Here is a 15,262-nt window from a genome sequence, read left to right as displayed (position 1 = left end):
CTCTCTCATTAGCCTGTGTCAGGGAGGAAGGGAGGGGCCCCCAATGCCACAACTTTAAGCACCATCTGTCAGAGCAGCTCACAGATTACAGCACCTGTACATAGCCCATCTATAATTTAGCCCAAACAACTACCTCTTCCCCTACTGTATTTATTTATTATTTAGCTCCTTTGCACCCCATTATTTCTCTCTCTACTTTGCACATTCTTCCACTGCAAATCTACCATTCCAGTGTTTTACTTGCTATATTGCATTTACTTCACCACCATGGCCTTTTTTTTGCCTTTACCTCCCTTATCTCACCTCATTTGCTCACATCATATATAGACTTATTTTTCAACTGTATTATTGACTGTATGTTTCTTTTACTCCATGTGTAACTCTGTGTTGTTGTATGTGTCGAACTGCTTTGCTTTATCTTGTAAATGACAATTGTAAATGACAACTTGTTCTCAACTTGCCTACCTGGTTAAATAAAGGTGAAATATTTTTTTTTTAAATGAAAAACCCCAGCACCGCCACCACAGCCAATGACACTCACTCAGTGACTTACACAATCCACATCCCTCACTAACTCACCACCTCTCTCATTCTCTCCTCTCTGTCCCTTTTCCAACAGGCTTGAGGCCTGAGGGAGTCAGGATAAGGCTAGGCCTGGGAGTTATGGTTTTAAGTAGAGGCAGCATTAACAAGCTAGGGGATATTGTCCATTTATTGAAGGCTAGTTAATAATTAATATCTTACATGCAAGCTCATTAAAACACAGGGTGAGAGCGGGAACATGAGAGAAAAGAGGGAAATGAATAGAATACAAACGGACAGTTAGTGAGAGAAATATGCAGATGCGGTGAAAGGGAAAAGGAGGGAGGACCAGGAGGGCAAAAGATGAAAAGAGGAATGAAGAAAGACGACAAGGAAAAGACTCATTAAAACACACTGCGGATTAGATCAGAGCACTTGATTGTTTGGGTTTTTGGTGTCATTTGAATTCAGAAGACATGTTGAAATATTCACACAATTAACTGTGGAGAATAAAAGGACAGACGAAGAGAGGGAGAAGAGAATTGAAGATCCGATGGTATGGTAGGGAGAGAATGAAGCGAAACAGAGAGCAGCACACCGACTGCCTGTGAGACCGTCACTGTTGTAAGGTTGTGAGAGTTATGCTCTGGACCAATCATCACTATAAAGTTGTTTCCCATAAACAGAGGCTTGTTTAATTACTTAATCAACCAGTTCATTAGGCAGCAATTTGCCTGCAACAGGCACCAGTTTTAATTAGGACACAGAGGATCGGTTAGAGAAAGTCCTTCTGAAGGACTGGCTTGATTGGCCACACCATACCCAATGCTCGACAAGGCCAAATAAAGCTTGGGCCAGCTCATTGACAAAGCCAGGGCAATTCACTGATAGGCATTTTTAATGGCTAGATTGTCAAAGCAAGCTGTGGATATTTAATGACAATGACTGCCTAAACATTGGCCAACTCATTCATGGGGCCTGGCCACTAATAGGTGAACTAAGCAGTCCTCTACTGGGTCCGGTCCAAGGATTAGTCAGGTTATTGTCATAGCCAGGCAAATGGTAAGGGGCCTCACTATATGACCAGTCAACCCTAGTCCACATACTGAGTACAGGTTATACCTAAACACTCTTTTAGCCTTTTCAAAAACCTGCTGTGAAATATTGTATCAAATCAAAGATTAAATATTTGATACAGGGTTTTTTTCTAACCATGGTGTATATCGGTGCATTGATCTATAAGAAACCTTAAAAAACAGAGACAAGGGCATTTGATTTGTGCCCAGTGGACGGTCATTGGGTGCACGCACCACTGATGCATGTTGGCAGCCTGGTCTCATAATCTGGGTGTAACATAGTAAATGTAATCTTGGTCAAATCATATTAGTATGATATGTTGCATTTGGTATGGTTACATAAGACAGAAGGTTGGTTCGGGTGGATGTAAGTAAGTAAGTAGCCTTGCACGAGACAGAATGGCTCATAGGAGCAGGATCCTATTTCCTGTTTCTGTAGCGTGAGGCAGCTTAATATACAAGTACACCCTCCTGAACAGGAAGTCAGTCTATCGCAGGGCCTTACCACCAATCAAACTCATTAATGCGGAGTGCCAAGCTGAGACATAATGGGTCCAATTTTTACAGACTTTGGTGCAATTCAGCCAGGGATTGAACTCCCAACGTTCCAATCTCAGGCTGGACACTAAGTTGGTCAAGGCGCATTACGCGTGGATGGGTAAGCGTATTATGCGAATGTGTTTGAATCTCCTCACGGACAACTTTAGCATATTAGCTCATTAGCCACTTCACAACTTCTTACTAATTTCTAGCTACTTTGAAACTACTTAGCATGTTAGCTAACCCTTCCCCTAACCCAAACCTTAACCCTTTAACCTAATTCCTAACCCAGGGAACTCCATCCCTAGCAAACACAGCTGATTTTATCAAATTGCATTCTAAACTGAATATCATGATTAGGTGATTATTGGAGTCAGGTGTGTTAGCTGCGACTGGGGCAAAACTGTGACACCAATCAGGCCCTTGAGGACTGGAATTGCCCACCCCTGCCCTAACCTATCTAACATTAGTCCCAACAAATTGGAATTTCGAACATATACATTTAGGAAATTCTGAACATATTGTTCAAATTGCAATTAGCAACATATGAATTGTAATTTGTAACATAAATAAATGGACGGACATCCACAAATGAATACATACTATACTGAAAAATAACATATCGAACTAATTGGAGTGTCCCATATTTAGTTTACTATGTTATGTTTACCCCTGAGTCCAGGTTGGCGTTTGCTATGCTATTTACCACATCCATAGCTGATGATGCTTCACTGAGAGCGTCTAGGTATATCAATAAACCTGGTGAGACCAGCCCGACCTGTGGATTCTTCCCGAGTAGCCTACTCAAAAACATCCATATAGACAAAATCCACATTAAAAAGTTTATATTTTTTTTGAAAACCAGACAATCGTTAACATGAGAGGAACAAACCCCGCATACCTGAAGGAAACGTATCTCATAATATAGTGTGTCGAACAGATAGCATTTAGGGGACGACCTTCTCTACAGCTAACTTCTTGACAGGCACAGCTCCACATCAAAATGTGATTCAGTGAAGTCATGATTTATGGAGGTTTAGGGGGATATAGTCAGATAAATAAATCATTATAGGTACAATGCCTGTCACCCATCTAAAACATGACCCATATGAAATATTCCACGGCGCACTGACTAACTGCATATCCTTCACCAGGGTGCCGGGGACTGGCTGTCGCACGCGTCCCTCATCTGTACTAGCCTATATTTCGGGGAGGTAATATCATATCAAATAATATTGGTGTAATTGGTGTACTAGGCCTACAGATAGTTGCATTAACATTTAATTACGCCGCGGCATTTAATGATTGGTCATTAATTGAACACAATTAACCAATTGAAGCCTATAACGCAAAGATGACACACATATATATATATATAAATGGATTCAATGTCCATCTTGTAGCCTAATGATTGAAGGGAATGTGTGACCCAAAAGTCAAAGTCCACCATCGTCTGGTGGCAGTGGTAGGCTAAACCCACCCTCGAACCTGGGTACCTCTGCCTGCCCGGCATCCATCTGAGGCGCCACGGAACCAGCTCCAAAGTTATCCCATCTAAGATCCTAATAGCTTCCCATTCCTTTAGAAGATAAAAACATCCAGGTGCTTACAATAGCCATGTTTATGTAACACATTGCGTTCAAACGCGCTCACACATAGCAATACAATATCATAACTACAAAAGAGAAACTCCTATAATTTACCTTCCACTGCGTAAACCGTAGCAATCACGCATAAAATCGCAAACAAATCCACTGGCATGGCAAAGGTGGTCTGCCTTTCCTCTCCCTTTCAAAAAGGTGTAAACACAAGTCCTTCAGCTGCCACAGAATAGTATTCCACCAGTGCTTATTTTGAGTCACATTTCAAACCGTACTGTACGCAGTGTATGAAAACCTAATACTTGGAGGCTTGTGGCACGAAGGGAATAGGTGAAGCCGGATGCGAGAAAGACCTTGGGCCCCCTCCACGTCTCACACCCCTTGAACACCTCTTGGCCAATCACGGAAAGAAGATAGTGGATCTCAAACCAATCCCAGCAGAGGACCCGCTCAGAGTCCTACTAACATTTTCAAACTACTGAAAAGCCCCCTGTGTTGCCTTGCGCTCATTCTGAAGGGAAAGAGCAGCGACTAGTGGTCCAGAGAAAGTACTGCATGCACAGTTTCACCTGATAGGTGTTTTTAATCAAATTAATGTCAGTGATAAATGGTCTATGTAGATAATGTGATTGCATTTACCCTTTATTTCTCATCCTATTCCATAAATCTAAGCAGTCCATGATGTTTTATGGCTATGCATAGTCATGAGAGTTATTTCCATAGCCCATGATGATATACTGAATTGTCACCTGTAATATCTGTATTTGATGAGAACAAAACCCATCACATGCAGGACAGCGACCGAATCAATGCATATCTGCTTTCCTTTACAATAGACCAACTCGTTGATTAAGTAGGCTCATAGATTTATGAATGGTTTATGTCCTGCAAGAGACTATGGCGGATTTAAGAGTCTTTTCCAACAACTGTGTCCATTACTGTGTCATCATGGCTTTGCATAGGAATTTTGAACGGGTGCATTGAAGCGAAAAAGTGTTGGCCTATGAAATGGTTTGGATTTATGTGTGTAGTAGTGCAGTAGTTATAATATGAGATCGTATGACCCTGCAGTTGGATAACAGGGGAAAGATCACTTCGCCAGCCAATCAATCACGTTTAGCCTTCTTCACCTGAGGAAGAGAATAATGTTTGTGTGTGTGTGTGTGCACGTGCGCGCGTGCGTGCGTGTGTGTGTGTGTGTGTGTCTGCGTGCGGGCGGGCGTGTGTGTGTGTGTGTGTGTGTGTGTGTGTGTCTGCGTGCGTGCGGGCGTGTGTGTGTGTGCGTGTGTGTGTGTGTCTGCGTGCGTGTGTGTGTGTCTGCGTGCGTGCGTGTGTGCATGCGTGCGTGTGTGTGTGTGTCTGCGTGCGTGCGTGCGTGTGTTTGCGTGCGTGCGTGTGAGTGTGTGTGTGTGCGTGTGTGTGTGTGTGTCTGCGTGCGGGCAGGGGTGTGTGTGTGTGTGAGTGTGTGTGCATTTGTGTGTGTGTGTCTGCATGCGTGTGTGTGTGTGTCTGCGTGCGTGCGTGTGTGTGTGTGTCTGCGTGTGTGCGTGCGTGCGTGCGTGCGTGCGTACGTGCGTGTGTGTGTGTGTCTGCGTGTATGCGTGCGTGTGTGTGTGTGTCTGCGTGCGTGCGTGTGTGTGTGTGTCTGCGTGCGTGCGTGTGTGTGTGTGTGTCTGCATGCGTGCGTGCGTACGTGCGTGTGTCTGCGTGCGGGCGTGTGTGTGTGTGTGAGTTTGTGTGTGCGTGCGTGTGTGTGTGTCTGCATGCATGCGTGCGTGTGTGTGTGTCTGCGTGCGTGTGTGTGTGTCTGCGTGCGTGCGTGCGTGTGTGTGTGTCTGCGTGCGTGCGTGCGTACGTGCGTGTGTCTGCGTGCGGGCGCGTGTGTGTGTGTGTGGGTGGGTGTCTGCGTGCGTAAGTGCGTGTGTGTGTGTGTCTGCGTGCGTGCGTGTGTGTGTGTGTCTGCGTGCGTGCGTGTGTGTGTGTGTCTGCATTGAGAATGCTGGCTAATTTGAATATTTGTTACTTTCTTCTTGGTAATTCAATTATCATTTGTGTTTGTAACATGAATATTCCATAATTACAGGACATAAGCCATAAGTGTATAAATCATTATTTTCTACCACTGATGTCCTCTATACCTTTCCCTTTCCCTATACAAACACCTTGAAAGTGGGTTGCCAGCATGAATATTAATTGCGTGCTACTTCAATGTACTTGCTGCTATTTTCTAGAATCAAACTGAATTAATATAATAAGTATTTAGAAAAATGTAGAACACTTCACGTTGTGATAGTAATTTGAGTAATAAGAATAAATAGTGTCTAAATGCATAGAGTGTTGCATTAAATGTAATCTGTATACATTTATTTCCCATTTTATATGTTAAATAATTTTGCACATTGCATGGAATATACAATTACTTGCTGCCCTCACTAATATTACTGTCTGCCTAAATGAGGGTGGAGAAGGCAAGTTTCTCTGCCCCCTTCACACCCCACTGTGCTCTAACCCCTCACACCCCGCAGTGCTCTAACCCCTCACACCCCGCTGTGCTCTAACCCCTCACACCCCGCTGTGCTCTAACCCCTCACACCCCGCTGTGCTCTAACCCCTCACACCCCGCTGTGCTCTAACCCCTCACACCCCGCTGTGCTCTAACCCCTCACACCCCGCTGTGCTCTAACCCCTCACACCCTTGCAAGTTTCTCTGCCCCCTTCACACCCCACTGTGCTCAAACCCCTCACACCCCGCTGTGCTCTAACCCCTCACACCCCGCTGTGCTCTAACCCCTCACACGCCGCTGTGCTCTAACCCCTCACACCCCACTGTGCTCTAACCCCTCACACCCCGCAGTGCTCTAACCCCTCACACGCCGCTGTGCTCTAACCCCTCACACCCCACTGTGCTCTAACCCCTCACACCCCGCTGTGCTCTAACCCCTCACACCCCGCTGTGCTCTAACCCCTCACACCCCGCTGTGCTCTAACCCCTCACACGCCGCTGTGCTCTAACCCCTCACACCCCACTGTGCTCTAACCCCTCACACCCCGCAGTGCTCTAACCCCTCACACCCCGCTGTGCTCTAACCCCTCACACCCCACTGTGCTCTAACCCCTCACACCCCGCTGTGCTCTAACCCCTCACACCCCGCTGTGCTCTAACCCCTCACACGCCGCTGTGCTCTAACCCCTCACACCCCACTGTGCTCTAACCCCTCACACCCCGCAGTGCTCTAACCCCTCACACCCCGCTGTGCTCTAACCCCTCACACCCCACTGTGCTCTAACCCCTCACACCCCGCTGTGCTCTAACCCCTCACACCCCGCTGTGCTCTAACCCCTCACACCCCGCTGTGCTCTAACCCCTCACACGCCGCTGTGCTCTAACCCCTCACACCCCACTGTGCTCTAACCCCTCACACCCCACTGTGCTCTAACCCCTCACACCCCGCTGTGCTCTAACCCCTCACACCGCAATGTGCTCTAACCCCTCACACCCCACTGTGCTCTAACCCCTCACACCCCACTGTTCTCTGCCCCCTCACACCCCGCTGTGCTCTAACCCCTCACACATCGCTGTTCTCTGCCCCCTCACACTTCACTGTGCTCTGCCCCCTCACACCCCACTGTTCTCTGCCCCCTCACACCCCACTCTTCTTCGTCCCCTCACACCCCACTGTTCTCTGCCCTCTCACATCCTGCTGTGCTCGGCCCCCTCACACCCGCTGTGCTCTGACCCCTCACACATCGCTGTTCTCTGCCCCCTCACACTCCACTGTGCTCTGCCCCCTCACACCCCACTGTGCTCTGCCCCCTCACACCCCACTGTTCTCTGCCCCCTCACACCCCACTGTGCTCTGCCCCCTCACATGCCACTGTGTGGCACTGAAGAGCTGTTCTACAGGCACAAGGTAACAAAACTCTCCCCCACTCCCATCCACACACACACACACACACACACACACACACACACACACACACACACACACACACATTTAGTGTGTGCTGTTACATTAGTTCACCCACTAGTCTTCATTAGCACACCTCACACATGCTCCCATTACATCTCCTTTAATTCGTAGATCTGCGGCTATTACACATATATTTATATATTTGCTGGCTGCCCACACCAACCCACCCCATGCCTATTTCCTCCCCCAGCCTGACTCCCCTTCCTGCCCCCTCCCCTACGCCCTGCCTCCCCATTACGAGGGTCCTGCTTCAACAAGTGGCATACTCCCTGCACCTCCTCCCGTCCCCTTGGGACACTGATGTACACAGGGCCTGCTGACGGAGCCTGATCCTCTCTTATCAATACAGCAGCTCCGCTCACCTGCTCTACTTTCAACTACAGCCCTGTGCCGACTCTGTGGAGCTGGCTGACCTTTAGATGGTAGCAACCAGATAGTGTTGAAAAACATTTCTGCGCCCAATCCTACACACAGCTGCACATAAACGCACAGTGATGCACCACCTACACAGACACACGCACAAGCACGTACCGCAACCCTCTGCGCACACACACGTATCGCAACCCTGCAAGCACACACACACACACACACACACACACACACACACACACACACACACACACACACACACAATTGATATGTGCTATCAGCTCAAGGTAGCTAACCAGTGGTACAGAAGACACAGGAACAGAAGCCATGTATGAAACAGATGCATGAGATTGGTCAGCGCATTAATACTATACCACAGTTATAAAACTCTACAACCTTGTCAATGAACCTGTCAGAGGTCCTCTCCTAATACCCTTCCTCTTCAGAACCCTCCAATATCCAATCACAACAATATCCTCACACAACAGCCCCTTTTTACACAGGACCCCCTTTAAAGAGGAACCCACTGTATGGCGCACATAGGGCGGCGTACAATTGGCCCCGCGTCATCCGGGTTAGGGTTAGGCCGGGGTAGGCCGTCACGGTAAAATAAGAATTGGTTCTTAACTGACTTGCCTAGTTCAATTAATGTTAAATAAAAATTAAATAAAAAAGTACATAGTACATAGTGCACTACACGCCTTGACTCAGTGAGAAACTCAGTGTATCTGCTAGTCTTGTTATTGCCCGGGGGGGGGGGGGGGTATGTGTGCCGAAGTCCCACACTACAGAACATTATGAATGCTGGTTTGTCTCAATTTTTGTTACTTTATTATGTGGTAATCAAATATTTTTTGTGTTTGTAACATGAGTAGACATTAATTACTGGTAATAAGCCAACTATAAGAGTAAAAATCATTATTTCTACCACTGTGCATTATGCAGATAAATATGATTTTATTCATTCATCTCTTCAGCTCAAAATCTCCCCGTTGCTTTAACAGATCATCAAAGTCACTTTCAGTATGCAGAAAGAAGTATTTACTCTGCTCAATGTCCTGAGCAGCAATGATCCGGGCCAGCAGAAAGTCTTCAATGACCTTGGATTCACAGGGCCTGTGTTGAACTCTGTGTGTGACGTTCCTGTAGGGTTCAATGACCAGGAGCCCAGACATGCCGTTGGATTTCGTCAACGAGGGGGTCTCCTGAATATTTCTCTGTAGGAACTCTGTATAAGTCTTTATCAAACCAGGGATACTAAGTTGATAGTACTGGTTCAGTACATCTACAGGGCCTTCTGGTAAGGCAGTTATACGGAACCAATGGATCCGCATGTGCATGTGGAACGCTGCCCCGTTCAGCCACTGCTTCACACCAGCGGAGCTCATGCTACTCTCTATGACCAACTTTGAATAGAAGTTATCCAGTTCCTGTTTAAGCTTCTGGTCATAATGTTTGAGGAGCTCTGCCATCCTCTTCTTATCATTGGCTATACCAGGAACTTGCTTTAGGTACTCACTGACAATAGGGCCGATTTCTGAAGAGTAATCCGCTCCAAAGATCCTCCTTATGGGGTCTATGTATGACCTTTGCTCATGGATCTGGTGAGTCAAGACCTCAAAGAGCAGTGACAGCGCCAGCGCCACAATACCCAGACCTCCCAGGCTCACCTTGGTGCTCCCTCCAAATGCAGACGTCAGATCCTGGTTAAAGGCTGTTAGTTGCTCAGCCGACATGTTCTGCTGGATGGCTGCATATTGATGTTCCAGAGCAGCAGTGGAGTTGCGGGATAGGAAGTTGGTGAGGGTTCTGTCCAGGGAGATGTCAGGAACGATGCCTGCATGGCTGGCTACCTCAAACAGACAGTTTATAGTTTCTGAAGATGGACTGCATGCTTTGTTACCCATGTTTGGGCTGTGCTGTCTGTCTAACACGCTCGCTCCTCTTTCCTAAGACTTTGTCGAATACTGCCTGTTTATTTAAACACATGATGGGCTCAGAGTCTGAAGGACATTGTCCCGGCTAGGACAAACATCTAATAACCAAACAGCGGAATCTAGGGTTATTAGATGTCGGAAAATCTTTCAGCCAATGAAAAATCAGGTCATTGACTGATGCTGACTTCAGACACAAACAGTACATACATTTATGCTGACACAGACTCAGCGTCTGGTTACACAATGCATTCTTTATCTAGCCATCCCAAAATATAAAATTCACCGCTACCTTTGATACTACCACTACACCCTTTAAATTAACTTATTCCATTACTTTCCAGATTGCAGCTAACATTAAATCACCTTAATTACAGTCATGATTGACTGTTCTTTTTGGCTATGAATTACTTTTCTGCAATTCAAAACCTTCCCGTTGGTTGATCAGTTTATAAAAGTCATGTTCAGACTGCAGAAAGAAGTCTTTGCTCTCTTCAATCTCCTGAGCAGCAATGATCCGGGTCAGCAGAGCGTCTCCAATGACCTTGGACTCACAGGGACTGTGTTGAACTCTGTGTGTGATGTTCCTGTGGGGCTCAACGACCAGGAGCCCTGGCATGCTGTTGGCTCCTGGCTCTGGTGGTATCTCCTGGATATTTTTGCGTAGGTGGGCTGTATAGAGCTTGACCAGGCTTGTGAATGCAGTCTTGTAGGAGAGACGCAGTGCTTCTGCTGAGCCTCGTGGAACGGAGCCCAATCGGATCTCATGGATCCTCATGTGCAGGTGGAAAGAGGCCCCACACAGCCACTGTTTCATGGCCACTGACCCCATGCGTTTCTTGTTCGTCATCCTCTCAAAATGGTCAATCAGCTCATACTTCAGGTACTGGTCATAGAGCTCTGTCACCTCTGCCATCTTGTTCATGTCATTGGCTATCTCAGGGACCAGCTTCAGGTATTCACTGATGAGGGACCCAATTCTTGAGGAATTGCCGATTCCAAAGATCATTTTGGTAGGGTCCATAGCATTCTTGCTGTCCCCATGCCTTTTTGCCTTGTGGGCTAAGACATCAAAGAGTAGAGACAGGGCTAGTGCCACAACACCCACACCCCCCAAGGCCACATTTGTGTTCCCTCCCAATAAAGACGTCAGGTCCTGGTTGAAAACAGAGAGTTGTTCAGCAGACAAGTGTTGCTGAATGTCTGCATAATGTTGTTCGAGAGCAGCACTTGAGTCCAGGGATAGGAAGCTTTGCAGTGTGTCATCCAGAGAGATATCAGGAACCAAGCTGCCTGCCCTGGCAACTGAGAACAGGTTGTCTATGGTTGCTGAAGATGGGAGGCAAGAAGTGATGCTTCTGAGCAGCATTATTCTCTTTCAGTAACTATCTTACTAATACTCTCTATATCACCTACTTTCTGGTGATTTCACTCTCATCTCAGCATCCGTAATATAATGATGAAACTAAATTACACTGGTTGTGTATTTGAACAGCAAGTCTGTGGAGGACATTGTCCTGTTAAAGTCAATATTTGTTGACCCTTTTGGAGTTCATGGACCAACTCAAAAAGAACATACTGTGAAATGTAGACCACCATTTGAAAAAATAAGTCATCTGATGACATTGGACAACAAAAAACAGGCCAGCACCACTGCACTGACACGTATTCCACGTTGCAGTTCAGTTTACATGTATACCTGAGACACTATGCACTAATTCAAGCCAACCTACATGTTGTATGTGAATGTGGGCTCAAGTGAAGATGGGGTTTAGGTAAAGAATATCCTTACAGATGTGCATGAAAAGGTGGCATATGAGCATGAAAAAGGGCACACACACACACACACACACACACACACACACACACACACACACACACACACACACACACACACACACACACACACACACACACACACACACACACACACACACACACACACACACACACACACACACACACACACACACACACACAGGTTCTGTTCTGATAGACTGTATAAAGGAACTTACGCAAAAAGTAGAATCCTTGTTACTCTGCATTATTCAGGCTGGACTTACAAACAAGATCAAATCAGATACATAATTATTCTCTCAATGTCACATTATATTTTAAAATGTGTTGGCAGCTGTAATTAATAGAAAAACACTTTATTGGAAAAGTAGCAGGCCTAAACGTTTGCATGATCCAGGATATAAAGGGTAAACATCAACACTCCTGGGAGCAGTGGCCCAATAAAAGAAACCACCTCGGTTTTCAAGGAGTATTGGAAACATTCCCTGGAGCCCTGCATCCTCTAACTACAGTGCCTTGCAAAAATATTCATCCCCCTTGGTGTTTTTCCTATTTTGTTGCATTACAACCTGTAATTTAAATTGATTTTTATGTGGATTTCATGTAATGGACATAACCAAAATAGTCCAAATTGGGGAAGTGAAATAAAAAAAACGTTCAAATGGAAAAGCGGTCGTGCATTTGTATTCACCCCCTTTGTTATGAAGCCCCTAAATAAGATCTGGTGCAACAAATTACCTTCAGAAGTCACATAATTAGTTAAATAAACTCCACCTGTGTGCAATCTAAGTGTCACATGATCTGTCACATGATCTCAGTATATATACACCTGTTCTGAAAGGCCCCAGAGTCTGCAACACCACTAAGCAAGGGGCACCACCAAGCAAGCGGAACCATGAAGACCAAGGGGCTCTCCAAACAGGTCAGGGACAAAGTTGTGGAGAAGTACAGATCAGGGTTGGGTTATAAATACATTTCAGAAACTTTGAACATCCCACAGAGCGTCATTAAATCCATTATACATTTTTTTAAAGAATATGGCACCACAACAAACCTGCCAAGAGAGGGCCGCCCACCAAATCTCACGGACCAGGCAAAGAGGGCATTATTCAGAGAGGCAACAAAGAGCCCAAAGATAACCCTGAAGGAGATGCAAAGCTCCACAGTGGAGATTGGAGTATCTGTCCATAGGACCACTTTAAGCCGTACACTGCACAGAGCTGGGCTTTATGAAAAAAATAATCAAACTCATTTGGTGATTGCCAAAAGACATGTGGGAGACTCCCCAATCATATGGAAGAAGGTACTCTGGTTAAATGTAACTTTTTGGCCATCAAGGAAAACACTATGTCTGGCACAAACCCAACACATCTCATCACCCCGAGAACACCATGTTTTTCATTGGCAGGGACTTTGAAACTGGTGAGAATTGAAGGAATGATGGATGGCGTTGTGAGAAACCTGTTTCAGTCTTCCAGATATTTGAGACTGGGGTGAATTTTCACCTTCCAGCAGGACAATGACCCTAAGCATACTGCTAAAGCAACACTCGAGTGGTTAAAGGAGAAACATTAAAATGTATTGGAATGGCCTAGTCAAAGCCCAGACCTCAATCCAATTGAGAATCTGTGGTATGACTTAAAGATTGCTGCACACCAGCAGAACCCATCCAACTTGAAGGAGCTGGAGCAGTTTTGCCTTGAAGAATAGACAAAAATCCCAGTGGCTAGATGTGCCAAGCTTATAGAGCAATACCCCAAGAGACTTGCAGCTGTAATTGCTGCAAAAGTTGGCTCTACGAAGTAGAGGGGGGTGAATAGTTATGCACGCTCAAGTGTTCTGTTTTTTTTGTCTTATTTCTTGTTTGTTTCACAATAAAAAATATTTTGCATCTTCAAATTAGTAGGCATGTTGTGTAAGTCAAATGATATAAACCCCCCGAAAATCCATTTTAATTCCAGGTTGTAGGGCAACAAAATAGAAAAAATGGCAAGGGTGCTGAATACTTTCGCAAGCCACTGTACCTACATGTTTCATGCAGACCACCATAGTCCCTGTGCCCAAGAATGCCAAGGTAACCTGCCTAAATGACTACCTCCCCGTAGCACTCACGTATGTAGCCATGAAGTGCTTTGAAAGGCTGGTCATGGGCTCACATCAACACCATCATCCTGGAAACCCTAGACCAACTCCAATTCACATATGGCCCCAACAGATCCACGCAAGCTTAATTGCACGCCACACTGCCCCTTCCCACTTGGACAAAAGGAACACCTACGTGAGAATGCTGTTCATTGACAACAGCTCAGCGTTAAACACCATAGTGCCCACAAAGCTCATCGCTAAGCTAAGGACCCTAGGACTAAACAACATGCGTGCTTAGTCCCTGCCTGTGCTCCCTGTTCACCCATGTCTGCGTAGCCAAGCACGACTCCAACACCATCATTAAGTTTGCTGATGACACAAACAGTGGTAGGCCTGATCACCAACAAAGATTAACCAAGTTCCTGGCCCTAGAAGAAGATTTGGCCGTTTTCAAGCAAAATTCCTGCAATTCTACACATTTTGTCATGGGACAGATATAAAACGTTGTTGATTTAAAGGCCCAGTTTTATATATATTCAGTACCAGTCAAAAGTTTGAACACACCAACTCAATCCAGGGATTTTCTTTATTTTTACTATTTTCTACATTAAAGAATAATAGTGAAGACATCAAAACTATGAAATAACACATATGGAATCAAGTGTTAAACAAATCAAAACATATTTTATATTTATATTCTTTGAAGTAGCCACCCTTTGCCTTGAATGACAGCTTTGCACACTCTTGGCATTCTCTCAACCAGCTTCATGAGGTAGTCACCTGGAATGCATTTCAATTAACAGGTGTGCCTTGTTTAAAGTTAATTTGTGGAATTTCTTTCCTTCTTAATGCGTTTGAGCCAATCAGTTGTGTTGTGATAAGGTAGGGGTGGTATTTGGTAACAGACCGAGTCCATATTATGGCAAGAACAGCTCAAATAAGCAAAGAGAAATGACATTCCATCAATACTTTAAGACACTAAGGTCAGTCAAGACGGAAAATTTCAAAAACTTTGAATGTTTCTTCAAATGAAGTCACAAAAACCATCAAGTGCTATGATGACACTGGCTCTCATGAGGACCGCCACAGGAAAGGAAGACCCAGCGTTACCTCTACTGCAGAGGATAAGTTCATTAGAGTTAACTGCACCTCAGATTATAGCCCAAATACATGCTTCACAGAGTTCAAGTAACAGACACATCTCAACATCAACTGTTCAGAGGAGACTGCATGAATCAAGCCTTCATTGTCAAATTGCTGCAAAGAAACCACAACTAAAGGACACCAATAAGAAGAAGAGACTTGCTTGGGCCAAGAAACACAAGCAATGGACATTAGACTGGTGGAAATCTGAGAGAATGCCATGA

The 15,262-nt window shown here is 45.5% G+C and overlaps 1 protein-coding gene across 2 annotated transcripts in view; it reads right to left on the bottom strand.

The window, feature by feature from the left end:
* LOC110521537 (ephrin type-B receptor 1) overlaps positions 1 to 12,072 on the bottom strand; it is a 182,206-nt gene extending 170,134 nt beyond the window's left edge. Inside the window, exon 1 of one of the 2 annotated variants that reach the window (XM_036968882.1) lies at positions 12,029 to 12,072. Coding sequence is in view for 1 of the 2 variants with exons in the window: in XM_021599141.2 (XP_021454816.1) it covers positions 3,842 to 3,899 (58 nt within the window). In the remaining variant the exon portion in view is untranslated. Of the gene's footprint in view, positions 1 to 3,841; positions 4,163 to 12,028 lie in introns of those variants that run through there. The other variant, XM_021599141.2, reaches the window with a different exon arrangement.
* Positions 12,073 to 15,262: the final 3,190 nt, after the last annotated feature.

Source organism: Oncorhynchus mykiss, chromosome 30 (genome assembly GCF_013265735.2).
Source record: "Oncorhynchus mykiss isolate Arlee chromosome 30, USDA_OmykA_1.1, whole genome shotgun sequence".
Classification (NCBI taxonomy): Eukaryota; Metazoa; Chordata; class Actinopteri; order Salmoniformes; family Salmonidae; genus Oncorhynchus; species Oncorhynchus mykiss.
Note: the sequence above shows the minus strand (reverse complement) of the source record. Positions and strands in the feature narration are given on the sequence as shown.